This window comes from Lygodium microphyllum, chromosome 8, assembly GCF_053477565.2.
Source record: "Lygodium microphyllum isolate KBCC chromosome 8, Lygodium_microphyllum_v1.1.10, whole genome shotgun sequence".
NCBI classification, from domain to species: domain Eukaryota; kingdom Viridiplantae; phylum Streptophyta; class Polypodiopsida; order Schizaeales; family Lygodiaceae; genus Lygodium; species Lygodium microphyllum.
This window is the reverse complement of record NC_141142.1, coordinates 43,551,115-43,578,944: the sequence shown is the minus strand read 5'-3', so window position 1 is coordinate 43,578,944 and position 27,830 is coordinate 43,551,115. Positions and strand designations below refer to the sequence as shown.

At 42.5% G+C, this 27,830-nt stretch overlaps 2 protein-coding genes across 4 annotated transcripts in view; one reads left to right on the top strand and one right to left on the bottom strand.

The window, feature by feature from the left end:
* Positions 1-58: 58 nt before the first annotated feature.
* LOC148032217 (photosystem II reaction center W protein, chloroplastic-like) lies at positions 59-2,010 on the top strand. 2 transcript variants are annotated; one of them, XM_087682872.1, is made up of 2 exons: positions 59-358; positions 1,531-2,010. In XM_087682872.1, the coding sequence occupies exons 1-2, from the start codon at positions 65-67 to the stop codon at positions 1,816-1,818; spliced, it is 582 nt and encodes a 193-aa protein (XP_087538998.1). In that variant the 5' UTR covers positions 59-64; the 3' UTR covers positions 1,819-2,010. The 2 variants fall into 2 exon arrangements, with proteins under 2 accessions (XP_087538998.1, XP_087538999.1); XM_087682873.1 differs by having other exon boundaries at positions 182-358; positions 1,514-2,010.
* Positions 2,011-15,246: 13,236 nt separating this feature from the next.
* Positions 15,247-27,830, bottom strand: part of LOC148032216 (zinc finger/BTB domain protein) — a 32,695-nt gene continuing 20,111 nt past the window's right edge. The window contains exons 2-3 of one of the 2 annotated variants that reach the window (XM_087682870.1): positions 15,663-15,777; positions 15,247-15,599 (exon numbers count right to left, since the gene is read on the bottom strand). In XM_087682870.1, coding sequence (XP_087538996.1) covers positions 15,448-15,599; positions 15,663-15,777 — 267 coding nt within the window. In that variant the 3' untranslated portion in view covers positions 15,247-15,447. The remainder of the gene's footprint in view (positions 15,600-15,662; positions 15,778-27,830) is intronic. The other variant, XM_087682871.1, reaches the window with a different exon arrangement.

The following is a 27,830-nucleotide window of genomic DNA, read 5'->3' as shown; positions in this document are numbered from 1 at the left end:
TTGCAATGTTGAGTACAATAAGCCTCGGTTGTTTATGAACATTGAGAGTGACCTTACATGTGGAATGGCTTTATGTGGGGGTATGATGGGGCAAACTTACTCGTATGGTCATGACCGTGTGATGGGCACACTTGCCCTATGTGTAATGGGCGTGAAGCTATGGGCCATACATAGCTTTGTGAGGGTTACATCCTATCTATCTTCTTCCTTGGTGACATTTCAAGGCAGGAAGAAGCTCTCTCGCCACCGGCCATGGCCACCATTACAGCCGCTGCCCCTGCGGTCTCGCTCTCATCCGCCTTCGCTGGCAAAGCTCTCATCACTTCCACAGACAAAGCCAGACCAGTGCCAGCAGCCGGTAAGCGGTTTGTTTTCCCCTTTATATTCTGTGTGTATGGGCCTATTTTCCGCTTATCTTCGATCGAATTCCCGATGCTATCTACTGTTCCATCGTCCTAGTGACATGCGGATTGGAACACCTGTGCTTGAGCCTAATTCCTGCTCGGCATGTTACCCATTCAGAGCTTAATTTCTACTCGGCATTTTACCCATTCAGGGCTTATTTCTGACTGCATTGTTACGCTGAGCGTAACTTTTATCACGTACTAAGAAGGAACACAAGAAATTCTAGAAAAATTCCCACGGTATGAACCAGGACAGTATCATGAGCTTCTGCTCGGGAGGGACCGCATACCTTGCCAGGTGCAGCTGGATCCTTGCCGGTATGCGGTCCCTCCCGCTCAGAAGCTCATGATGCTGAACACTGCCCTCAGCCACACCTTGTTAGGTATGCGGTCCCTCCCGAGCAGAAGCTCATGGTCTTAAACACTGAAGGGAAGAACAAGGGAAAAGAGCCCCTTTTCCCGAAAGGGAAATCATCAAAGCTTCTTGTGGAAGGAAATGTCGGCTCCCTGCAGCCTCAATCCTGCTCCTTGGATTCACACATAGGGCCTTACTCTGAGTGGGCTTTGCCACGCACCAAGGGATTCTGAATTTCGAGCTTCCCACACATGTAGATTTGGCTTTGAGCTAGGGTCTATCTCACATTCAGGGCTTTGTCTTTGAGTTAGGATCTATCTATTAGACTGTCCATGGTATTTTGGGGCATCATCAGAGTTTTGGAAGGCCTTGCTATTGATTCAGATAAAACTGTTTGTGAGTAGTGACACTAACCAGAGTTTTGCAAATGTGGATTCTCACACTTGTATTACTTATTTGTAAGACATATCAATGCATATGCTTAGACAATCTTGCTTGCAAGATTTAAGATACTGTGGATGAATGGACTGAATTTTGTGTTATTCAAGCGTGAGAAAGAAACTGTGTATTAGACAATACGATCTGGCCTGTTAATCTGGGCTTCTTATTTGAAACATCGAATGATCGTTTTACTTTTGAACTGTAAAAAGAAGAGGGAATAATGTCATGTCTGCAAATTCTTTTTCATTTTGTTGAATCCCGAAGAAGTTTCTGATTTGGAGATGGAGATGTGATATAACGAGTGTTTCGGAAGGTCTGCCTGCTTTCCAGGGGTGCAATGTGAGAAGCTCAACTGAGAGAAAAGAGGAGAAGAGAAGCACAGGACATGGATCATGGGCTCTATCACTTGCTTCTGCAGTGGCAGCCCTGCATGGCTCTTCCACATTGGCTCTTGTGGATGAGAGGCTTTCAACAGAAGGAACTGGCCTTGGCCTGGGACTGAGCAACCCCCTTCTCATTTGGATCCTTTTGGGTGTTACTACCATCATTTGGGCCCTCTATTTTGTCTACTCCTCCAGTCTGCCTGAGGGAGATGACGATTCTGGCTTGTCCTTATAGGCTTCTTTGCTTTTATCTGAAGATGATTAAGCAATGGTGGTTGTAATTTATCTGCCTCATCATCTGGCTGGTGTATGTGCATTTGAACATGTATATTGCCTTGCAGCTTTATAAAGCATTTGTCAAGACAGGTATCTGCTGTCATTTTCCGTGAATGAGTGGATCGATTTTATTTCAGTTGTCTTTTGAGCCCATTTTGAGCATAATGTGCATTTGAAGCAACATCCAAAAAGTTCTTGTTCACTATCACTATCATTTGAAGCAACATACAATCCTAGCCAACAAATTACATTGTCCTCCTTTGAGCATTTGGAGCTTGGCTTCCTCAACACTCTAGTAATTTTTTGCACTGATTCTTAAATTGATGTTGATCATCTTGCAATGAAGGTGAAGGAATTATTTGACAATTGAGGATGATAAGTGGTCAAAGAGAATGCATAGAGGAATGATTCACATGGCACAATACATTGAAGCTCTATATTGTCTAGGATAAGACTTTGATTTTGTTAGGTCACTTGTATTGATGGCCAATGACTAGACACCTTAGCCCATTTTGAGCATGATGTGCATTTGAAGCAACATACTAAAAGGCATTGTGCATTATCATTTGAGGGTTATATTGTTGCATTGTAGCTACATAATATTTGTTCTACTATCTTGCTAGGAAAGTGAAACATACTAAAAGTTATTGTGAGCTATCATTCAGGGGTTATATAGTTGCATTATAGCTACACAAAAGGGTTATATAGTTGCATTATAGTTACACAATATTTGTCCAATTACCTAAATTCAAAAGCAATGATTTCACGCAAGCAAAGTGAAATGGGCAATGGGCACATTAGTGTCGCTTTGCTTGAACAAGTCCCCCTTGTCATGGCTATCTAGAAATCAATAAAGTTCAATTAGTTTAAGTAAATGTTAATATATAATTCATCAATCTAATGTGATACCATTATAGTTTGCAATGCCTAATTTAAACATTTGCCTTGCTAACATTATATTGTCAATGCTCCATGTGATAAGTATTTTTTAGAAGAAAAGTTTAGGTAATTTGTAGTTTATGCATGGATCAAACATGTTAATGCTATTATAATGTGTTGCCTTTATATGGAATACCCCATATAATACCACAATGAGCAATGCCTCATATAATAAGAAGTTTGAAATGTATAGTCAACATCCCTGAAAGGTAAAAATATTTAATGCAATATATACCATCATATGCTAAACAAGTGATGCAACCCAATTAAAAATGCTATGATTGTTTACTATATAATATATAAGACAAAGTGCATAATTGTGCATGAGCATTGGACAATTAGTTATATGCATTATTTGATATAAATAATACTAGGAAAGACAAAAGTTGATAAACCTCTTAACAATCATTCTTTAATTAGTTTATGTATGCTAATCAAATTTATGTTAATCATATATAAATCCCTCTCTCTCTCTCTCTCTCTCTCTCTCTCTCTCTCTCTCATATGAAGAACCTTAGATTACAATAAATAAAAGTATTTACATCTAGCCTTCTAGCAAGCCATAAAAATCCTAACAAATCGCAAGTCAAGACAAAAGGCTACTAAAATGCAGCATACAAATATAATATTGGTGGCACAATAGGGGTAGATTCAAACATCCATCCAAGTAGCAACCACATCAGAAAAGACTAGGTCTACCAAAACCATGGAAGAGATCTACCATAAGGGTATTCCTCAAACAGAAGCCACATGACCACAAATACCCAAGGCCAAATAAAAAATGAAGGCATTACGGGTGCATCAAATGTTTCAAAGTCATTTAAGAAAATGAAAAACACAAGGATGATTTGATTGCAAAGTGGACAAAGAAGGCATCTTGTCCATGACCTAGGAATAGACGGCCATCTATTGTCGAGTCACCAAGGTCCACACATGTGAAACAAAGGTCCAAATTTGCCTTGCTAGAGGGCAAGAGATGAATCGATGTCTCGTCACATGTAGTATAAAATACATCTACCTAATGAGATCTTGCAAGCATATAGCACATTCCCAATGGGAAGGTCTCCAATAAGCAATCTCCATATAAATACTTTCACTTGATAAGGAATCTTGGACCTCCACAATAGAAATATGACCCACCACTTTACTATCCCAAGCACGCCAAAATCTATTGTCTTTTTCATCAACCCATCTCTTATCCTCTACTAACTTATGGTAGATCTGATTAGTCAACCTTGTTTCAAAGTCGTCAAATTTCACAAACATCCTATCCTACCAAGGGAAAGTATGCTAAAAAGTAGGCGATGGATTATACCCCTCAAGCTTGCTCTTGCAAGGTGGATCATATGTGGCTATAGCCTCTAGGCACCCGAAAGTATTGATGTATGTGACAAAAGGAATACAAGACCACCCAAGAATGACAACATTACACATCGTCTACAACCCCAATCAAGCCATCCGATTAAATTTATCTCAATGTAAATCTTTATCTATCCAATCAAGCAACCTGAAAGTGGCCAATACTTCTGCTTGTAATGAATTAGCTTCCTTTCAATTATGAGGAGCATGCTAAGCTATAAAGCAAAGAATCTGTTACCAAGCGACAATGAAATGAGTAAGGAGAAATGATTGTGATGTTTCGAGAGGCCTTGTAGAATTCAACACATGCTACCAAGATGCTCAAATAACCATGCAACCATAGGTGATACCAGTCTCCTTAATTTAAAAAATCGTAACATCGGTCCAAGGGTGACTTCACACACAAGGCTTGCAAAAGTGCCATTCTCAAAGCTACTATTAACATCCAACAATGCAATTCCCCCAACCATTTAGAATTAGTGATATGCTACCAAGATATCCACACCTAACCCAAATGATGGTCTTTTAATTTCCACAACATAAAGCGGATGAGCTGCACCAATTCCAAGAGAGGCTTCTTGGTCCTGGGAAGCAAGGGTTAAAGAAATGAGATCATACTAATCATGCTAGATTGAGCTGCACTTGAAGAGGCCATCCTAAGTTTTCTAATACATAAACCTATCATGAACTTTGGAAGACGTCTAATCAAGTATTACTCTAGGAGGCACATCCACACCAATGGGATATTGCAAGTACTGGGTAATTATTACCTTTAGAAACAATAGCTCTATGCCAACCCAATGCTTGCAAATCAATATCTATACTAGAAATCAATGTAGATTTTTAAGCATTTATATGAAGGCCCGAGACTAAACCAAATATACACCAAGTAGCCATCGTTGGATTGACGTTGGACTGATCACCCTTATTAAGAAACATAAATAAATCATCTACCAACAATTGATCCAATAGTTGGGGGCCACTAGGAAGATATAAACCAACAATCTCTCCATCACCAACTATCATATTCAACAAAGAGAGCATCGGGTGTCTAATCAATGCAAACAATAACGAACTGAGAGGACATCCTTAACACACACACACACACACACAGATCTACCTCCCCCATTAAGCACAACATGTGCCACTACATCCCGATTGAGTGTCAATAAAAGAAATAGTACAGGGATCAAAGCCCATGGTGGACATCATTTGTTGCATGAGAGACCAGCTGACATAATCAAAAGCCTTTTCAATATCTAGCTAGATCATGACAACTTGATGGCCAGAGACTTTGGCATAATCAATCTCCATTTAAACATTCACAATATTATGCATAATGTTCCATCCCTTAAGGAAACCATACTGACGTGGATGAATTAACTATGGGAACACTTTATACAATATGTTGGCAATTATTAGAAATGATCTTGTATAAGAAGCCCATAACAAAAATGTGTCTCTGTTATTTCAAAGTACATTGTGAAGGGACCTTGGGTAGCAAACAAATAATTGCAATCTTCCAATCTAAAGGCATCGATCTAGATCTCCATACATGCTAGCAAATGTGAATTAGACTTTAAGCTACTCCACATTGATTGAAAACAACTCATTATGGATGCCATCCCAACCAAGGCTTTTCCTATGTGGTGAATGGGAAAGCACTTCTTCCACTTCCTCCCTAGTAATATTTGCTTCAATCAAGTCAGCCCATTCATTTGAAGGCATATCTGAATAATCGATGTCAGCTCAACAATCATATCCCCCTTCTCGTTCATCAATCGTACAATATTCTCCAGGGCATGTTTTTTACGTAAACCAACAAAGAAGTGATGAGTCTAACAGTTATTATTGTCCAATGCATCCAAATGAACCAACACTTTAAATTTAACATATTCCTCCTCTTGGAGAGCTACAACTCTGCATTTCAACCATTCAAAGCATGTGATCAAGTCTTCAAAGGTATCCCTAGCCCATTGCATACTAACCGAATGTTGCAATAAATATTTGCAATAAATAGTGCAAATACTACAATTCAACACGAAAAGCTAATGTATATTAAGTACCATATTGTTGAAACAATGCACATGCATTATCCCTAAAAACAGACCACGCATCGCTAGCCCCGAACAAAACATGCATGCAAAATACAGCAATCAACTATTGTATATATCTGAAAAACTAATCATTCAACAAGAAAGACTAATTAAAACGTAAAGGCGGGCAAACAAGCAGACCCTTGAAGGCATGGACAATGAGTCATTTTCAAAACCAAGGGGTAATTATCAAAAAGGACAAGCTCTCTCTCCACCCACATATCAATCACTGTTGGAAAAAGAGGTTGATATGTAAATCTGGCCTCACAAGGATACAACCACGACCACATGTCATGTTTCAATGTCAAGGTTGCCATAGCATCCCATACTTGATGCTCCTCAGGACCATCCATAACAGTGATGCAAAGCCACTTGATTCATAGACACGCATACATTAAAGTTACCCATAATAAGCCTCTAGCAGACCATGGAAAGAGACTGCAAATCTTCCCAAAGCTAACAATGGTCTTTGGGTGAATTGGGAGCATACACACCCACCAACCATAGAACCTCTCCCTCATACATAATCTCCACCACTAGGAATTTGCCTCAAATATCTTGATGAACCAATGAAGGTTTCAATGAAAATCGAACAACCCAGCCATTGAAGAACACTGTAAAGTCCTTATGAACATAGGTGAAACTAGCCAACAAGTGTTGCTTATGCTCCATTGCGCAAAAAACATTCACATTCACAAGATCCACCCTCTACAATGCAGCAATCAAAGCACAGGGAGGAAACTGGTGCTACTAAGCATGAAAGGAATCTTGAGAGGGCAACAACCTACCATGAGCATGAACCATGACAACATAATCAAAAAACCTTTACCAACCATTGTAGTTGCAAGCACACAAGATGATTGAGTTTGAGGTTTAGAGTAGAATCCTTTACCCCTACATTGAAAAGTGTGAAGCATGGCGTTTCACCACAAAAACCCAATGAGCATCCTTAGACACCGATAGGATGCAACTCACCAACAAAGCCTTCCACGAGCATCAAACATCAAAGCAAAATCAAAAGCACCTTTGCCAACCATTGCAGTTGTAGGCACACAAGATGATTGAGATTGAGATTTAAAGTAGAATCATTTATCCCTGCATTGAAAAGTATATGTGATATTATTAGAGGCTGAATGCGCCAGAATCGAACAAGCTTCCTAGTGAGCATGGCGTTTCACCACAAAAGCCCAAGGAGCGCCCTTGGATGCTTGACCCTAACCGGCAAGACGCAACAAACCCAACCTAAAGTGAATCTGTATTAACATTTCCATGCAAACTAGGAGGCATAGAGGGAGAAACAAATTATTGTGACACATGGGATTTACACTCCCACATATCCACCCCTAAGGTCTAAACCACAATACAAAACCTCTAAAGCATGATCACATTCAAAGGCAAAATTTAATATCCTTCAAAATGGTCTTGTTACACTAACTAAGGTCAAAACCCAAGATAACCTTGTAAATGTTCTCACTAAAAGTCTTGCAAAGGCTTAGCATGAGCATTGCATTCGACTAGTGAGAGTTGGATAGTTTAAAGGTACCACTTCAAGCCTTCAAGTGGGAGGTTGTTGGGTGTAAAGTCCCATTAATCTCGTGTGTATAAACTTACACATGTTAACACACCTTTTACTTGTACCCTAACATATAAATACATTTTTATTCTTTGTGTATCGTGGAACACACTGGTACACTCACATTCGATTCCATCACTCTGAGTCCATCACTCTCAACTCTCAGCTCTATCCCTGCTCATTGCTATCTCAGACTCCATAGCACTCTCGGACAACATTAGGGATTATTTGACATGTCTTGATATAAATAATCATTGTATGTTTGCATATTGTAGGACCCTTACACCAGACTATCTAGCATCAATGTGCTACCTTTGCCCGATCCAATGTGAATGTTATGTTGCCTAGCAACATGTCATAGCAAATGTGGCAACATATAATCTTGGCGATTTCACTTGGTCATGCTTTGAGTTGTGTTGGGTAAGTTCATCAATGATCCACATTTTTTATTCACTTGAAACCTTTTGATTGCTTCAATGCTTCAACTTTATGCTGTATGTCTCCAAACACCAAAGTTGCTCAATTATTCCCTTGCTTAATGATACACCATGGCACCATCCAACCAACCCTTAGTTTTTGAATAATGGTCTTATTCTAGTCTCTAGCATGCATGACTATAAACATCATTGGTGGTTTTCATTATCTAGTTCCTCTTTGTGTTTCTTCACATTACTCTTTGAGGGGGTATCTTAGACATTCATGGGATGCAATCTTATTTTGCAATGTAGCTTCATTGACTATTGAAAAGATAGTCTACTACCCCCCCCCCCCCCCCCCAAAAAAAAGAGAGTTTGTCATACCTTGTTTGCCTCTTGTTCTATTTCCTTTTGTAAATCCTCTTGTAGTCTTACTATTATTTCCTTAACTTGATCTTCAATCTTCCTATTTAGTTACAACCAACTTTGTTGTTAACTTTTCCTCTAGCTCACATCAAGTATTATATGTGTGTTTTGGCTAGTGAATCCTTCAAGGCCATGTTACCTACTTCCAAGTTGCAAATTTATTGGTATAGGTATCCTTATGAGAGAGAGAGAGAGGAAGGGGGGGGGGGGGGGGGGGGGAGATGGAGGTCATACATATTTCTATATTATTCAATGTCAATCATGTGTACTTCTTTCCTACGCATGCCACACAAATGGGGTAGAGATGATTTATTTTAGTCGTAAAATCATTTACCAGTTGCGTCAATGATCAAGTGATTCTTCATCGAGTAAAATATAGTAGTATTTGGTATCCATCGCATATGTATATCATGCGAAGGGTGTTATATATGCTACATTGGGTTTACACGAGTTACCCTATGGTAATGCCATACAAGGACGTAATTTGCTATCTTTTGAGAGAGAGAGAGAGAGAGAGAGAGATGATGATGATGGCGTAGACTTGCAGTCGTGACCTCAGACGGCAACTTGTGACAGACATAAAAAAGACAACATACCTGCAATCGTGACCTCTGTCTGCACTCACAACGCAGTCTGCGCAAGATGTTTCAGACACAGCTGCAGTCTCCAAACGTGACATGCAGAGTCTCTAGATGTCTCCAGTACAGTTTGCAGAAAACATTTTAGACACAGGCACAGTCTCCAGACATGACCTGCACGTAGGATTTCAGGCACAGGTATAGAGAGAAGCGCGCAGATAGACCAGCGGGGGGAACAGAGAGAGAAAGGTGTAGAGAACCACGTAACAGGCTCAAGGGAGAACGACAGTGAAACTGCCGTGGCGCAGACCTTTAGTGACTAGCAGTTCTGACCTGCAGGCGCCTCACAGGCTGCAACAAACTGCGGACCTGCAGGCATGCCGTGCATTACAGATCACTGCACAGACACACACACAGAGAGAGAGAGAGAGAGAGAGAGAGAGAGAGAGCAGCGTGAATTACAACAGCAGACCTACTCTTGTGACCTATTGTGGACCAGCGTTGGCATGGGTGGCAGTTCTACGCAGCGTTGCATCAGTGCAGATATGGAGCCCTATTGTGGCATCGATATGGATTTCCTCGATCAGCACTTGTTGGCCGGGGTGGAAGGCAAAGATGGTTTGGATTCGGATGAGCTGAGGATATGGGCAAACGTCGCAAGATAGTGCTATATCCTCCAGCGCAGCAGGGTGATTCCCTTCCTTTGCAGGGGTAGCGGGACATGCACTAGGGTGAGATGCCTCAACACGTTGAGTGTACGCCTTGCCTCCATACCAACCAGTGTTTTTAATATATGCTTGGTAGTGCGAATAATCCGATGAATGCTTATGCTCTTGCAAATGAAGCGAAAGCAAGCTCATTATCTGATGGTGATCCTATGGTGGTTGTGATAGGGATAGATATAGTCTTAAGAGTAGATTTCTGCCTTCCACGAGTGGGCAACCATCTCTTACTATACCTCCTTCGACCCCCCTATAAGAGCATGGTTGCAATCAATGCTATTAAGGGATGATGTGTGTTAGACTAATGCTTTAGGGCAAGTGCAGGCTCCTCTTGTAGAGGAGATTTATGATGGCCCTAAAGGGCTTTTTTGAGATTCTCTTTCGTTCTTCAGATGCTCGGGCATGGATAATGCAATGTATCCCATTGTTTATGGATGCTCAGTTGGTTCATGCCATCCCATAGATGTCCATAGAGGAATTTGAGGATATCCTTAGACAAGCATGCAAGGTCCAAGTAGAAGTGGCTAATTTCCCTTCTCACATTTGGTAGCTTCTTCCTCTTATATTGAGATCTCTTGGTCAAGTTTTGGTGGAGCCCCATTTTGTCTCTCAAAAAGAAACAAAGCTTGCATGCTTTGGGATACCAAAAAATCTCGGCCTAATAAAATTCCCTTTGAGGTGCTAGGATTGCATACGTTGGTTTTTAAGCTAAAAGGGAAAACTTTAAGACACCTATCGAATTAAGTGATACCTAACATTTATGTGTTTGGTACGTGCATGAAACATGGAATTCTTAGCCAGACATACTGCACTTTGGCTATCACAACCAAGCACTGGAGTACGAAGAAAGACCAAAATCCTGACCAAATAGCTTCCTTAGAAGCTTCTGTGGGGCTGAAATGACTCCAAAGAGGAAGTAACATGAAAAGAGACACTATTGTCCACTATCCATGATTTAGACATCCCATCATGAGCTGAAAGTAATGCATCAATTACCTTCTTTTTAGTTATATGAGGCTATAACAAGTGTCTCTCCAGTGTGAGAGAGCTCTTCAATGACCACACTAGATGCAACATTTGCCTTTGTAACTTCTTTTGAGGAAGAGCTATCATCATTTTTCTTGTCATCCTTTTTTTTCTTTCCTTGCTATTTTTTTCTTTCTTGCTCTTTCTTGTAGTAGCAACAATCGAGCTTTTTATGCCCTTTACGTCCACATTGATAGAAAAAGTAACATCTTACTATTTGCCCTTGCTTTTGCTCCTACTTTTGTATTTATTTCTTGCATCACCTCTCTTTTCTAACCTGTCTCTAAGATGATAGGTTGAACCACTCTCAATGAGAATAGAGCTCCTAACACCATCAAATGTTAAAGGAGGGTTGTTGCTCGATGAAACAACCAAAGACTCCCAGCTATCATGGAAATTCATCAACAAGAAAATAGCCTTCAATTTATCATTGAAGAGCTACAAACCAAAGTCCTACAACTAGCTCAAAATCCCTGTGAAAGCACTCAAATGCTCCATTGCTAGCTTAGACTCATCCAACTCCATGTTTACAAGCTTGTGCATGAGATGCACTTGATTTGACTCGAATGAGCCAAATTTCACTGATGTAAGAAAAGCCCCAAAGTTTTCAAAGCCAATGTACACAATTTTTACAACTTCCTCGTCAGATTGTCCTGTTCAAGATCACGATTCTCAAATCCAAGAAAAGCCCTGAATTTTCTGGTCAAGAAGGCACATTGTGCTTGGGCATGCAAACACTCAATAGAGAAAGAATATAAAAATTATAGATTTAAAAATAGGCTTTTCAAATCATTGACTAGACCATCCGCCTAGTCACCTGTCACCCGCAATCCACTTGGCCCGTTGCCCACCACCTGACCTAGTCGCCCATTGGTCGACTTGGCTAGTCTGTCACATGCAACATGCTTCAATCATCGGGCCTGGTCATTTGGTTTTGGTCACCTGCTGGTCAGCTCACTTTGACTTGGTCCGTCTACTACACACGACTCGTATTGGTCATCTTCTCGCCGACTCCATCTACTGCACACTATGATTGTACTGACTCGCTTATCGACTGCTACATGTTCCGTAACCTGGCACACTCTTGGGAAGCGCAAATGTTGTAACCAATGCTCTTATACCAGTTTGTTGTGCAAGTGCTATGGATTTTGAGATAAGAATAAGCACAAATAGAGCTGAGAGCTGAGAGTGACGGAATCGAATGTGAGTGTACCAATCTATTCCATGGTACACAAAGAATAAAAATGTATTTATATGTTGGGGTACAAGTAAAGGGTGTGTTCACACCCGTAAGTTTATACACTGGATTAATGGGAGTTTACACCCAAAGGGACTTTACACCCAACACCTAGATTGACGTGTGTGCATGCGCACATATGTTATAACGAGATGGTAGGAAATAGGTTCCTTTTCTTTTTTAAAGAGAAACATTGCATTGTAAGACCACAATAGTTGCTGAAGAGTTCTAGCTTTGAGTGTTAAATTGTGAAAGGCTACCAATTGCATCATTTATACAAGAGCCCAAGAATCGGGACTTATATATTACAAAGAATACGTAGCAATATCAATTTAAGGAACATGGCAAATAAATTGATAAGAAGAGGTTACAATTATAACCTACAATCCAACTAGAAAGTTGATTAGTAAGAACCGGTTTGAGGAAACTTGTATTGCAAGTGTCAATGGTACAACTTGCTTACCATCCCTTTCACCATACCCAATCATTTGCCTTTCACTAGGAAGTTGATTAGTAAAAACTAGTTTGAGAAAACTTGTGTGGCCTTGCAAGTGTCCAATTCAAACCATTGGACTTGATCTACAAGCTTCTTATTGTGGCAAAGGGTGTACAACAAACTCCAAGGTACTATATAAAAGAGCCAATAGAATTTGATTCATGTTCCAAGCAATAAGTAGCTAAGGATGGAAGGAAACCCAGAGTCTCAAAGGGCACATTTTGATGAAAAGAACCATATTACCTTCACAAGCTTTCTTTTGAAAGAAGGGTGAGCGAACTTGCCAACCTACACAAAAGCATAGAAAAGTGTGTTATTTGCAAGTTTCTCTTTTGAGAGAAAGAGAGGCTTGAGTATCTTGCACACTATTTATATTGCTTTGTTGTAGCCTATACTTAGTGTTCTACAAATGGAAACTTATTCAAGAGAAAGCATGCCTTAAAAGGTTGCATTGTGGTTAAGGCTAGCATAATGGTCCCAACTTTGCACATTTATATCAAGGCCATTACGATAGCCAAATATGCATAATTCACATCAATTTTCCAACTTGGTAGAACTAGCAAGGGATGATTTCTATAAGGTTTTGGCACCTACTTTAAGATGAAGATGGAGTAATAACCAGATTGAGAAGCATAAAAATGCATGGAATATCCTCCACAATAGTGTGCCAATACTATATACAATGCAATTTCAAAGCATTATACCTTCGTATGAATTAGGGAGTTTACTTGTTATGTGCATTTCTAGGAAGGATTTCTAAAGTATAGACAATTGGATGATTCCCCAACATCTTAAGAGTGGGCATTATACCTTAGTGCTCGAATGTCAATGGTTGGCATAGTCAAACATAGTAAATTCCTTTGCTAGACCAAATATAACCTAAGACACCGTTTTTCTTTGCATCTTGTGTGCGCGCGCGCACGTGCATGCATGCGTACAAAGCTATATGACTATTGAGAATTTGAGTCCCTTGCAAATGGTCCCTTGTTCACATTAACATCATACATGTGAAAAGTATCCCTTCTTCAACCATGTTTAACAAAAGTAACATCCTACACTAACTAGAGTTGTTATATATCAAAATAGCTAAAGTTGTTCTCAAAACAATGTAAGTGTATATCAATAATCAAATCAACAATCTACTTCATTGTGTCATTTACTTCTACTCACATTGCCATTTTAACTACACTTGTTCCAAGTTTATTAAACATTTTCCAAATCACATATTTCCCCTTTAATACCTAAACTAGGACTATCCAATGGCTGATGTCCATTATGTGAAATAAGGTTGATCTAACAACTAAAGCATTTTGGTGACATTGGTGATGAGGCGCATAGAGTTTCTAGCACAACACTCATCATTATAGCTTGAACTCTAGGTTATGCTTAGAAACCAATGGTCAAAGCATTGAATAGCATTTACAAGGTAAAGATGAACCTATATTAAAAACGAGTGTCTAACAAGAGGCAAGCATAGTAGATCCTCTTTGCCCTGGACAAGGTCAAGTAAGGAGAACAACTTAACAATGTTAAAAATGGCTAGTAGAACTTGCCCACTATGGATGGATGTTCTCCACACAATGCACAATTTTATGTAACATTACCAAAAGCCATTAGTTATCAAACTTTTTTATCCGCATAACTTTGCTCTAAAAAACCAAAACAATAGGCTCCTCACTCCCGATCTCATGTGTTGCAACACCTAAATAGAAAAGACTAGCTTGAATACATACGGTAGTGTTGGTACTGCCGTGAGTTTGCACTGGTATATTCGTAATGCTTTAATCTTCCTCTTTTTCAATTCTGCTTATATGGTGGGGTCTGCTCATGTATTTGGCATGGCTTTAGGTTTCATGTGAAACATGTCTGAAACTGGAAAACATTTAAGAAAAGCATCTAAAATAAATATATTACGAACATACTTGTGATGCTAAAAAGCCCTAAACATGCCAACACAACACAGTTTTCAATCCTCTTTTGACTTCTACTTTTGTGTCCTATGTTGTTCTATTAGTATTCCACATAAAAGGGTCACTAGTGTTTCCTATCACACACTAAAAACAGCATTGAAGAAAGCATTCCTATTCGATAAATGTATGGCAAAGTGAGAGGCGGCAGGTAGAGGACAAAACAAACAGGGCCACCACCATGGTAGAGGACATACCAGGGTAAGAAGAATTGTCGCATTGAACGAGGGTGGCTGGCCATGGGAATGCAGGTTGGGTGGTGAAGCATGACAGGCTGGATGGACCAATCACAGGATAAGAGCTTATTGGCTTCTTGTTTTCTTATTATTGCTTGAGGGGGGAGCAATGACTAGCCACAGTGCATTGAGGGAGGAGAGCACATTTTTCCTTTTTTCATCACACACCCAGGGTGGGGGGGTGTTTATGGGGATTATGTCAGATCCATATTCACCCAGCTTTTCAAAAAGCCCTTGGTTATGAATAAATAAACAATTAAACATATGTAACAAGAGTGCAAATTTCAAAAGAGTTTCAGGATTAGACAGAAGTATGGGTAATCAAAATGGTCCTTGTTAGGGTGAAAGTATGCTGATGCACTTTACTAGTTTGCAAAAATAAAGATGCCTTTTTAGAGTTCTGAAATGCAAGGTAAATAAAAGAAAGCCACTGGTGGAAATAAGAACAGTCTGCTCCTACATGACAACAGCAAACTTGCCAAGCTGACATACAGGATGCCAAACTAGCAGAAACACCTCAATTGAGCCGACATTGACCCTCGTACAACACTGCAATTATGCAGACAGAATGGCATCTCAACGAACACGCCTTATCCGATCTTCTTGACCAAGTCCAATAGATTTTTGAGCACTTTGAATGCCTTTTGGGTCTGCACATAATGGATAAACCTGAGCCAGGAACATAAAACATACAAAACAATTAAGCTACAAACCACAAATACAACTACTTACCAAAGAACTGTGTAAAGATTCGAGCAAAGAAACCCAAATTCCGAGCCACACTACGGCTAAGATCAGCAGGGAGAGGCATTAGCAGCGTGTCCAAGCTAAAGGCCCGCCTTAAGAACTGCAAAGAGAACCACATTATTAAAACCGTGTGTGTGTGTGTGTGTGTGTGTGTGTGTGTGTGTGAATGCAATAATGACAGTTGTTTTACCCCCAAAAAATAGTGTCTCTATCAATGTGATGGTATTAATGATTACATATATGATTAGCCTTTTCTAAATGGTTTTCTAGATGAGGAAGTCTGTGTGGCTCAGCCACCAGGGTTTTTCGATTCTTGGCCATGAGAAAAAAATTCAAAGATTACAAAAAGCTCTCTATGGGCTACAGCAAGCACCTAGGTCCTAGCCTCACAAAGTAGATGACCCCTTGAAATCGTGGGCTTCCATTCATTGCCTTTAATCCCAATCATTGTATACGATCTACTCCATATGGGACAACTATGTGCTATTGTACATGGATAATCTATTGATCACTAACTCAGACACATCAACTATTTTCCGACCTTAAGGCACAGTTTAGCTCCACATTCAAGACAATGGACCTCTATCTTCCCTCATACTTCCTGGGTATGATGCTTGTCCAGCATTGGACGCGTATATTTGTGTCACAACAAAACTACGCCCTTCAATTAGTTGACCGATTTTATCCTCACAATGCAAGACCACTGGCTACCCCACTTGGAATGTCCCCATAGGATCCATACTGCACACGAGACATGACACAAGTTGTACCCACAATAAAGAACGTAAAAGGAATGGACATCAAAATCACCTGCTAGCCACAGCGCCAAACACACTCACCCTCAAGCTTGGGAGTTAGCAAACAAACTAGGTCACCACTGCATCCCAAGAGTTCAGTGTCCCATACCACCAACCCACACCATCCTTATGTACAACAAGCCAAGAGTCCAAGAGTAATAATCACTCGATGAAATGTCCCCCTAGGTTCCATACTTCACGAGACATAACACAAGATGTACCCACAATGTTAACCCCAACTCGAGATGGAAGCAAAAGAAGTGAAATGCGGATGAAATGGAAGAAGCAGGACGGAGAACAAGCAAAGGCACAAGGGAGGCCTCTAAAATCAAGATAAAGGTAAAAGCGCATTTTTTAAGTGAAAGGCGCCCCAAAATTTTTGTAAAAGAGCACCATGCTCCCACCTGTGCAAAGGTAGACGGGCATAGGCTAAAGAAATAGGCCAAGCAAAAGGGAATGGAAAAGAGAACCTTGCCACAATGGTCGCTCATGTAAAAATTGAAAAGGGTGCCCATGGGATTTTAGGGCATGTATATAAAGTTCGAAAAGTGAATAAGAGCTCATTCTTGGTGTATGGTAACAAGAGACTCTTCTTCTTCTCTTCTTCTCTTCTCTTTGCTAGCTTGTGTGCGCTTGAGAGAGGGAGTGTGAGAGTGTGAGGCACGCGGCTATGGAGGATGGAGCTTGGAGGTGGAGGTTTGAGGATGCTTGAGCTTGCATCAAGAATCATGGAGCTACCAGTGTGGTTAAGGGAAGAGGCAACTCATTCGGGCATCGAGGTAAGCTCACTACACCCCGGTAGGATCAAAGGCACGTCGGCTAGGTGAGAGAAAGCCATAGATGCTCGCTTGAGACGCTTGAACAATAAGCGGTCTGTGAGTCTTGGTGGTTGAGCGTAAGCTCCCTCTACATTTTGGTTCTGTTGTTGGGACCAACGGATTCAAGCTTGAGTGCTTACGCGCCTCAAATCGAGCATCGAATTAAGGGTTTCATCCTTGAACCAGAACTTGAGATAGGTAGAAAGTTTTGGGTTTTTTAATCTTCACAACGAATAAGTATTTTGGTTATTTTGGTGGTTTGATGATAGAATCATTTCAGTACTTTGCTTTCGATTCTTGTTGCATTTGGAGTAAATTAGAATTAAGAAATCAAAATGAAAAAGCGTAGGGTTTGCTACTATAAAACGGGCCCAAACAGGACACAAATCAAAAAAAATGAGAAAAAAGAGTGCTCAAGGAGATTAAGGTCGATAAGTGAGTAATTAGGAGTGGCAAGACCTTTGCCGAGAAGGGGTTTAATAGCCAAGAAGCCAAGGGAGAGCTTATTTGAAACCCTGATTGTGAGAGAGAGAGAGAGAGAGAGAGAGAGAGAGAGAGCTCCATTGCGTGGATTCGCTTCGATCTTGCTGCCGAGGAGTTTGTTGCCCACTACAGGTATATCCAACCCTTCTCCTTAATCCATAGATATAATATGAAAATGCTTGATGATTACCTTGCCGTGAATCGCTCAATTTGTCTCATTTTTCGTCATTTCAACAAGAAATGCACCGCGTTCGGCCTGTCCGAGCGGCTCGATTCGGAGCCAAGTCCCATAATCGGCCCTCGGCTTGTCTTTGGCCTACTCGGCCCGGCCAACTCAGCCTTACTCGCTCGGACACATAGCCACCCGGTCCACTTGAGCTACACATTCGGACACACTAGGTACTCAGCCATACCAATTCGGCTTCGACCCACTCAACTCGGCCCAATCCCATTCAGCCACTAGACCTCAGATCATTCGGACCGTCCGAACTCCATATTCAACCTCGGCCCACTTATGCCACGTGTCATTCGGACATCCCAATTCAGCCCAGTTCCACTCAGCCCTCGGCCATTCCACCCATCCAAATTATACACTCGGCCCCTGCAATTTGGACCTGTTGGGCCGAATTTGATTTTTCTCAAATTTTTTAATTTCTGGACCAAACCCACCTAGACACCAGCCGTACAAACCTCCAAAGGCCATATAGACACTTGAAACACCTTTCTAGTGCAAGGAATAGAAAAATCAGCAAGACGCAAACGTAGGGACGACGCTAGTCAACTATCTAGCAATCCAATTGTTAACGGCATCAAACGGAGTCGTAAATCCCCAAACGAATCTTGACTGAGTGGAAGGCGCAACAGAAACCCTATAAACTGACAAGGACGGTTAAAACCGAACATACAAGCCTGTCAGGCCAAACTTGAAACCCATAAACAAGAGTGTAAGAGCTGCTTAGACACTTTGTTTTCTCACTCACTCTAATTTCTAGCACTCCAAACATACTTAAGAAAAACTAAAAGCCTGATTGCACACAGTGCACGGAAAAGAGTGTACACACACACAGAGTGAAGATAAGTTGAGAACTGTTTGTAATTAACAAGGAACTCGCTCAAACAAAAAAACTTAAAAGAACCCACCAATAAGAGAAGATCCCAAGATATAGACGAGTGGTCGAATCTCCAAGTGTAGAACCAAGCGAAGAACACAACTAAAAAGCCAGACGCAGCAAGAACTGACACTTTTGAGGAAGTGGATCTACCCGATCTCATCAACCTAATCAACAACTTGGCAGAACATAAAATCCTAGACATGAAAGAGAGTAGCTCACATCATAAAAGCGACAAAGAACTTAACCTAGGAAACTTTCTTGAGGCGATCCAGCAATTAGTGAGCAAATATGACACTCAAACTCAATTAGAACATCGCGGCAGACCTGCAGAGGACATCTTAGCGGACCTTGAGAAGGAGAGGAAACTAGCACGTAAATCTATATAAGGCATAGTCGCTTATAACCAGGATCAGCAGACTAGGAGCCTATGCTAGAGCATGGAAATGCGAGAGATCCAGAGAGTGCTAGCCCTAGCAACGAGCAGAGAACGAGAAAGCGCTATAAGGAGACCTCACGCTGAGCAAACTTTTGACGAAGCAGTTCCAAGATAACACGGCAGCAAAGCAGAGTGCTACAGCATTAGCAACATCACTACTGGCAAGGTTAGGAGTTAACCAAGGCTCTAAGAGCCAATCAAAAATTCTCGTAGTAGCAAAGCACCTGGACAAATACCAGTCGAACGACGACCCGTACAGCTTCGTAGAGCAGTTCGAGTAGGTCTGCGAGGCCAACGGCCTCACTGATCTCACTCAACGCTCGCAAGCTTTCGGTTTGTGCTTAGGCAATAAGGGTAGGACTTGGTACACGAGTCTAGATGCTACTGAGCGAGTCAATTTTAATGGCCTGAAAAATCTCTTCATTAAGAGATTCTCCGAACCAGGGTATTCCAACAACCTGCTAGTGCAACTCATGAATGTCAAGCAAAGAGAGAAAGAGGACATCCGAGATTATATGACCCATGTGAGGAGCCTCTTCAAGAAAATCCCTATGGGCGAGGGACCAACTGAAGGAGTAGTGTCCACAGTATTCATTAACGGAATGCAAAGTGAAGAGCTCTACAAAGCCTTGACAAGCAACTCGAGCTTGCAGCAAGACGCGTTGGCAAGGGTTTTTGAAGAAGCTATTAGAGTGGATGACCAGCTCAAAGAGAGAAGCTCTAGGAGCTCAAAACCCAAGAATAGTCCAGTGCTAGAAATTCCAAGAGAGCTTCAATACCGAGCAAGAGATCAGGCCCAAGTGCTCAAGATAAAGGGAAGGGCATTGATTTAGGACAAGAGCTAGTAGAGATGAAGATGGACATAGTCAAACTACAGGAGCTGATGAGACGACCAACGCATCCACACGTCCAATGCGTGTATTGTGGCGGAAACCGCCTGCCAACCGAGTGTCACGACCCTAGGTCACAACCTTGTACTAATTACATGTATTGTGGCAGAAACCACCTGCCAGCCAAGTGTCAGGACCCTAGGTCACGACCTTGCGCTAATTGCGGTAGGTTCGACCATGACGCCATACATTGTCAATTACCTCGGAGACTCCTATACTCGCAGTCTTACAGTCAACCCTACCTTGCGAATAGGCCACCGAACTTCTTTGAAAGAGGAGCCCCATTGGCCCTCCCAGCACCTAACGACACTAAGCCAACCATCCCTAGGATGGAGATAAAGTTAAACCCTACGGGTATCCCTAGACCACTTGGACCCTATGTAACCCATCCACCGAGTAACACTCCAGTCCACTATGTGGAGGAGCCGAACGGCGAAGAGCCTTATGTACACCCTTATATATCGTACGACAAAGAAGGCAATGCAATCCTTATGGACTACCAACCAGTACCGGTGATGGCATTAGATAGAGGGAGAGACAGAGGCCTAGGAGGGCAGACACAAGAGCCAATCGTGTCTTGGACTTACATCACCCAGGACACATTTCTTCGCGCTGCCCCGAGAGGAAGCAAGCAAATAGAGACAAGGCTAACCTAAGATGCACTGAGTGTAAAGTCACTCATCTCTTTGTCGATTGCCTTAGATAGAAGCCATCCTCTAGTTCAACAAGCAAGCCATTGGTCCCATTGGGGTTGTTCGGTATCGAGACACTCGATGGAAAGGCCACACCTATCCCATTGCATGTCATGACCCGCGCGCAAATAAAGCAGGCCGACATATCATTACCAGGGCCTAGCAGTCTCAACGCAACCTCAATCAAAAAGAAGAGTCGTAGACGAAGGAAGAAGAGACCAAACACTAAGGTCATGCTCAAAACCAAAAGTGCCATGACACTCCCTACTGGAAAGAAATTCACTGATGTACAGAGACAGAAACGTCAGCTCCAAAGATGGTTGAAAAGGGAAGTGCTAATGTCAGGGAATACCCCAACCCAAAGCGCCAACTTGAAGCCATCGAGACAGTGAAAGAGTGGGTGAAAGAAGCCCAAGAGCACCTAAAAGACACTGAGCCCATACTAGCAGACAAGATCGATGATCTCTCAAGCATAAGCATGCCAGTCTCACCCCCACGACCAAAATCAAGGGATCCGACTGCACCACAAGCAGTGCCGCTTAGACAAAGTCTAAATGCTGCAGGCCAGCAAATTAGTCAAGACCATTGGCCAAGAACCGCGGAGTTGGGAGAAAGGCAAGCACCTAGTAACCTCCTTAATACATTGGTGACCACCCCTATGACTCTAAGCTTAGGAGACCTGCTTAGGCGGCATCCAACGCTACGGCAAGGGCTGAAATAATGGGTCAAAGAATCAAATGAGCAAGCTGCTACAGACTTGCACGAGCACGATGCACAAACACAAATACCGAGCCTGATGCTACACTCTATGCCTAAGTCCTTGCATGTCAATGCTTTCTGGGAAGGCACAGAGATGTATGCAGTCCTGCCAGTCCTAACTCTTGGAGATGTCACAAGAAAGGGAATCGTAAACATGAGAGCGAGAGTTAGTATGCTAAGCCATACAATACTCCAAACTTGAGGTAACCCACCGGTTGAGACTACTAAGTTCAACGTCACACTAGCTAACAGAATGAAGGTAAAACCATTCGGCGTATTAAAGAATTGCTCAGTGAAGATCGCAAGAGTCCAATTCTCTGTTGACTTTAAAATCATGAAGAAAGTGGACTACGGCGTCCTGCTAGGCCAACCCTGGATGTGCAATGCGAGAGTCCTAGAAGACTGGAGCAACGGTCTCATCTTCCTAGGCAATCGAATAGAGGCTAAAAGGGTAGAGATGGACACCTAGAAGACTACATCGGTTGACCCAGACACCATCTCCACCGTGATGAAGGGTGATAGCCAAATTACGAAATCCTACAAGCTCTTAACCAAGTATATCCCATGTCCTGAGGATGAGCGAGATTGGATGCATGTTCTTGCTAACATCGACCTTCCGTTCTCAAACAATGAGGAGTACGAACAAGTCATCAAGACAATTTGCAAGCCCAAGGACACACCCTCAATACCAGTCTGCATGATGGCTAGAAGCCTACGCGGAAGACCTAACCCTGTCACATTCCAAGTCCCGAAAAATAGATGAGAGCTCCTTAGATCCTAGGATATCTGACTAACAAGTTGGCTGGCAATCCAGCAATGATTCTCAAGCCACTCCAAGATCTCTTGAATGAGCCTAAGTGATGATAGTCCAGGATGCACGATTTAAACTTGATGTACAATTGGACCTTAGTCCCAGACCAACAAGAAGAGACATATCAGGACTTTGGAAATGATGAGCTATCGGACAAAGATATGACGACGAATATGAAGACTATTGTTCCTTCAGTGATGAGAGCGAAGGACAAATAGATACTATAGAATACGACACTGGGAGACGTGTAATCGAACAAATACGATTGACTCCAAACCACATAAGCAGAACGCCTTTAGGATAAAGAGAGGAGTTACGCACATGGATTGTGATCGAACTTGGTTGAAGCACATAGGCGCAATTGACTACGAGCAAGCAGACCTAGCCCAACCAAGTGACGCATCACTGCTAAGAATGGACCGCCCGGTCTTCCGAGCTGCGACCACCACGAGAGACTCCCTCGTCTAGCAAAGACAAAGAGTTCGATTCTGAGTCAGAAGTCAACTCACATAGTAATCCTGAGATACCTCGACCTTCCAAGACTAGACGCACCAAGGGAGGCTTACCTGTCCACCTAAGGCGCCGACAATTAAGGGAGGAACAACGGAAGCTGCCTAAGGAAATGCAAGTAAAATAGCAACGAAAACTGCAAGACCTACCAAAGCCACTAACAAAATTCAAAAAAGGAGATAGAGTAGTGATCTTGCTGGGAGCCAAACAACAAGGGGAAGCAAGAGAACCAATCGAAGGACCCACCAAGGTCAAGGAGGTCAATTTAGCTAGGGAAGGGAAGACACCCCGACCTGTCTTTATAGCCGATGACTTGACTGAGGAAGAGGGAGCAAGTCTCATTGCTCTCTTATGAGAGTATATAGACGTCCTTGCTTGGTCCCTAGAATAGCTCAAAGGGGTAGACCCGAGTATAGTGACTCACAACATGCCCATGACACTTAACGCAACACCGGCCAAGCAGTGACCGTATCCCATGAATCCAAAGCACACCTACGCCGTCAAGGAAAAAATTGACAAGCTAATGAGCGCAAGATTTATCTACAAAGTTGAGCACATGGATTAGGTTTCGCCTAAAGTCATCGTATTAAATAAGAATGAAAAGATTAGAGTGTGCATCAACTACAAGGTAAACGTTGCTATGAAGAGAGAAAACTATCCATTGTCGTACACTGAGCAGATGCTCGAGAGAGTGGCCGGCAAAGAGGCCTACAGTTTTCCGGACAGCTTCTCTAGATACAATCAAGTGCAAGTGCATCCTAATGATAGACATAAGACCGCATTCGCCACTGAGTGGGGCGTCTTTGCCTACATAGTCATGCCTTTTGGGTTGACTAACGCGCCAGCTACCTTCCAACAACTTATGTACACTATATTCAAAGATATGCTTATTAAGGAGTTAGAGGTCTTCGTAGATGATTTGTGTGTTCACTCTACTTGAAGGAAACACTTAAACAAACTCCGAGCAATCTTTGAATGGTGTCAACTATATCATCTCTCGTTGAACCCCTTGAAGTGCCAGTTTCGAGTAAAGCACGGATGCATCCTAGGGCACGTAATGTCGAAGAACGGCATTGCCACGGACTTCTCAAAGGTCATGGTCGTTGTCGATCTTCCATCCCCAATTGATTACAAGGGCGTTCAGTGCTTCTTAGGCCATACAGGGTATTATCGGTGGTTTGTGTTGAACTATGCATTAATTGCAAGACCTCTATACAAGCTATTGCTCATATTCGAATGGGCCGAGGAATGCCAACGCGCATATGAGAAACCGAAAAGGACTCTAACCTCTGTATCAATTCTACGAGCCCCAAATTGAACGCTCACGTTCCATGTGCACATTGACACTTCAAAATTCGCCGTAGGAGCTGTGTTGTGTCAGCCTGATAAACACAACCTAGATTACCTAGTAAGCTTTGCTAACAGACAACTCACTGAGATCGAAATGAATTACTCAACAACGAAGAGAGAGGGTTTAACCATGGTATTTGTTGTAAAGAAATTTCGGCATTATCTTTTAGCTACGCCTTTTACCTTCTTTGTTGACCATCAAGCCTTGTTATATCTTGTTAATAAACCTTGTGCTACAAGACGCATCGCTTAATGGCTACTTTTGCTTTTAGAATTTGACTTCTCTGTGGTGGTACGTAAAGGGAAGCAACACTACATGGCTAACCATATGTCTCACATCCCCACAGGAGAAGTTGCTGGACAAGACATTGTAGTCTGTAGACAAACTGCCAGATACGCATCTATTCAGCTTATCCAATGAAAAAGATTTGTTTAGAACCAACATGATGCCGTATTGGACAGATGACATAGTCCAAGTGCTTGAGCATGAACTACCCGAACGACCAATAGAAAAATCTTCGTCTTATTACCCTCAAGCAAATAGCATTTCACCCCTCATTGTACCTATCCCCACAACAGCAATGCCTACCGAGGGCACCCCAACCATGGTGAATGCTAATAATCTTATGGCCTGGGTCCAGTATTTTGTTAACAAGGAACTGGCTCAAGCAAAGAGCGTGGAAACCCCAACCGTGGGGCAAAAGAGACCGACAACACAGCAACAAACACAGAGTCAAGGCAAGACCCTAAGCGACAAAAGGCGGGAACTTCCACAACTCCCATCCCCACAACTGTGACGCCATCCGCTAACTACGACAAGTATGTTGCGGAGCTACTCTCTCAGCTGGAGAAGGCCGAGGAGGAAAAGAGAATAGCGGTGGCTAAGTTGGAAGCCGAGAAAGAGTCAACAGCGGCCTTCTAGCTGGAAAAAACCCGACAGGTGGCCATGTACCAAAAGGAGATTAGCAAGCTAAAAGCAAGGCTCAATGCCAAGGAAGAAAGGGAGAAAACCTAGAGAAAACAGCTCAAAGATGAGAACCAGGAGTTGGTTGGACTACAAAGTGAATATAAACTCTTAATAATGCAGCATAAGAACCTGGAAGCTCAGCTAAAGAGAGTCCAACTCGGCATGGATGAGCTCGCTGATAGAGAAGTAAAAAGAGAGCAGAAAGAGGAAGAGCATCACCGAGAGGTTGAAGACCTGGTAGTAAGGGTGTTCCTAGATATAGATGAGCAGGAGAGGTTGGAGAGAGAGATCGAGCACCTGGAAAAGGAGGAGGAGGTGATAACTCAAAAGCGGAAAAAATAGGAATCGGCAATAATAGCCTTAACACAAAGGCAGGGGGAGAGCTTTGGGGAGATGACGAAGAGAGCAGAAAAGTGGGCAACTCGAAATGAAAGAAGGGTGAAAACCTTGGCGCACCGTCTAGCTCAAGTGGAGAAAGACAAAGTACTCGCTGAAAGCAAAGCAGAGGCGGCCCAAGTGCGCTTTTAAACTCAGCAACGCGCCTTTCTGAATACCTTACTAAATGTCAGACAAGCAAAGGAAGGAGAATCCATAGAAGCCGTAAAGAAGAAGCTAGGAATAACACGCAAGGCCCTGAGAGCAGGCATGTAGATGCCACCACAAGTGGGAGTTGGCCTTAGCCTTGAAGAGCAATGCCACTATCTCTTGCTAGCAAGCCTAACCCCACAAGAAGTTGACGCACTTGGATTCACAAAAGGGGCGCAGAAAGAGCCAAGGTAAAAGGAGGAGGCTGAAATGAACTTTGAAATGGGACCCGATGAGCAGCAATAAGCAAATAGCTCCGCAGAAAGAAAGGCGGCACTGCGAGAAAGAAGAAAACAAATGGTGGAGAACACAAGAAAAAGATGGAATGTTAGAGGAGTAATAGCACCAGCTGTACCTATCCCACCCTGTAAGGACGAAACCCCAGCAAGCTTCCACGCTGACCTTGTGATCTAGGAACGGCAAGAAATGGCCAAGAATCCCTTCGATTTTAATTTCCAATTTCCCGCCACCCTACGTAGAGTTTTGCCTATCAAGGTGGTGGAGAAGGTGATTAATATCGGAGGCAGGCTCGAGGAGAAGTGGCTAAAGGAGAGAGAACAGAACCCCACTCTATGGGGCACTGAAGATGCTGAATTTTGGCAAAAACAAAGTTTTTGAAGTGACGAGGTCTGTGCCTGGTTATGAATGCCAAGCTACATGGAGAAGGCGGATCTGTGATGTCAACATAGATACTTGGATGGCCTTTTGCAACACTCAACCCTTCGAGCGGAACAACCCATGTCATACCCTCGAAGGGTAGGAGTGGATTTTGACCTTAATGTCCACGGCTAGCATGACTTCCCGATAATTTTTAATCCACATTGTACTACATATGAAGATACCCCTATTTTCACATCAGAAAATTTATATAATACCATGGTCCACTTCATCAACGAATTCTCTCCGTGCCCTGACCCCACCTTTATTACCACTTGTAACTACCTTAGATTACTTAGGATACTCCTTAGGCAAGACCCCACTCCGCAAGAGCGCGGCCTCCCAACCCTATATTTCGATCCTAATGCTATAGATTGTTGCGCAATGGCTCGACTAATGATGCGAGCTACACTACTACCTTCATTTTGCTTAGCTCTTCTAGAGGATATGAATGATAGCTGCTTCACCTGCTGCAATCATCCATTCCTCTCCACCACCACCCTTCAAGTTCGCCTAGACCTCAAGGGGTATCTCCAAAGCCACCAATTCCTTAACAAATCTATTAAGCCTCCTCCTCCACCTCACTCTCATGACAAAGACTAGCTTCTGTCATGACTATGTAACTCAAAAGAGAGAGAGAGAGAGAGAGAGAGAAAGAAAGAAAGGCAAGAAAGTACAAAACAAAAAGAAAAACAAAGAGAATGAAAACGGAAAGAGAGAATCACACGAAGACACAGCAAGCTGCACATAGACCATAGTCCTTGCACCTAGGGGTTCTCAAGTTAGGCGTGTCTGGTGGCCTCAGTCTACCGGCTCCATGTCTAACCCCCTAGCCCTTTTTGACCTCCCACTACACACGCTTAAGGCCCCTCAAGGGCACTCATACCTAGAGAGGTAACACTCGCCTACGGTTAGACCTGTCTCCCTGAGCCGCAACCACTGCACCTCACTTCCGCATGCACGGGGTCCTCAAGTGTGGGACATCACCCACACTTGTTGTCTCTAGTCAAACCCAGCTCTCCGTTCCACCAGCACAAACACGATGCACTATACAGTGAGGTAGGCAATCCCCCTACGAAGAGCATGTCTTCACTTTTCAGGTACTCCCAGATGCTGCAACCACCAACATTAGAGGCCCCGCCATCCACTCAACATATCCTCAGTTTCCAACAACGCAATCATTGCCAAGCCCCTCAACCACTACCAATCAACACAAGGCCCCATCATCCACTTAGGCAACCACCCTTTGAAGCACCGAACCCTCTAACAACAAAGCCTCGCAAGTG

Excerpts from the sequence above, each read along its gene's own strand:
- LOC148032217 (XM_087682872.1), top strand. The coding sequence starts at position 65 with ATGGCTTTATGTGGGGGTATGATGGGGCAAACTTACTCGTATGGTCAT. Across the intron at positions 359-1,530 it reads CAGACCAGTGCCAGCAGCCG|GGGTGCAATGTGAGAAGCTC; the intron begins GTAAGCGGTTTG and ends CCTGCTTTCCAG.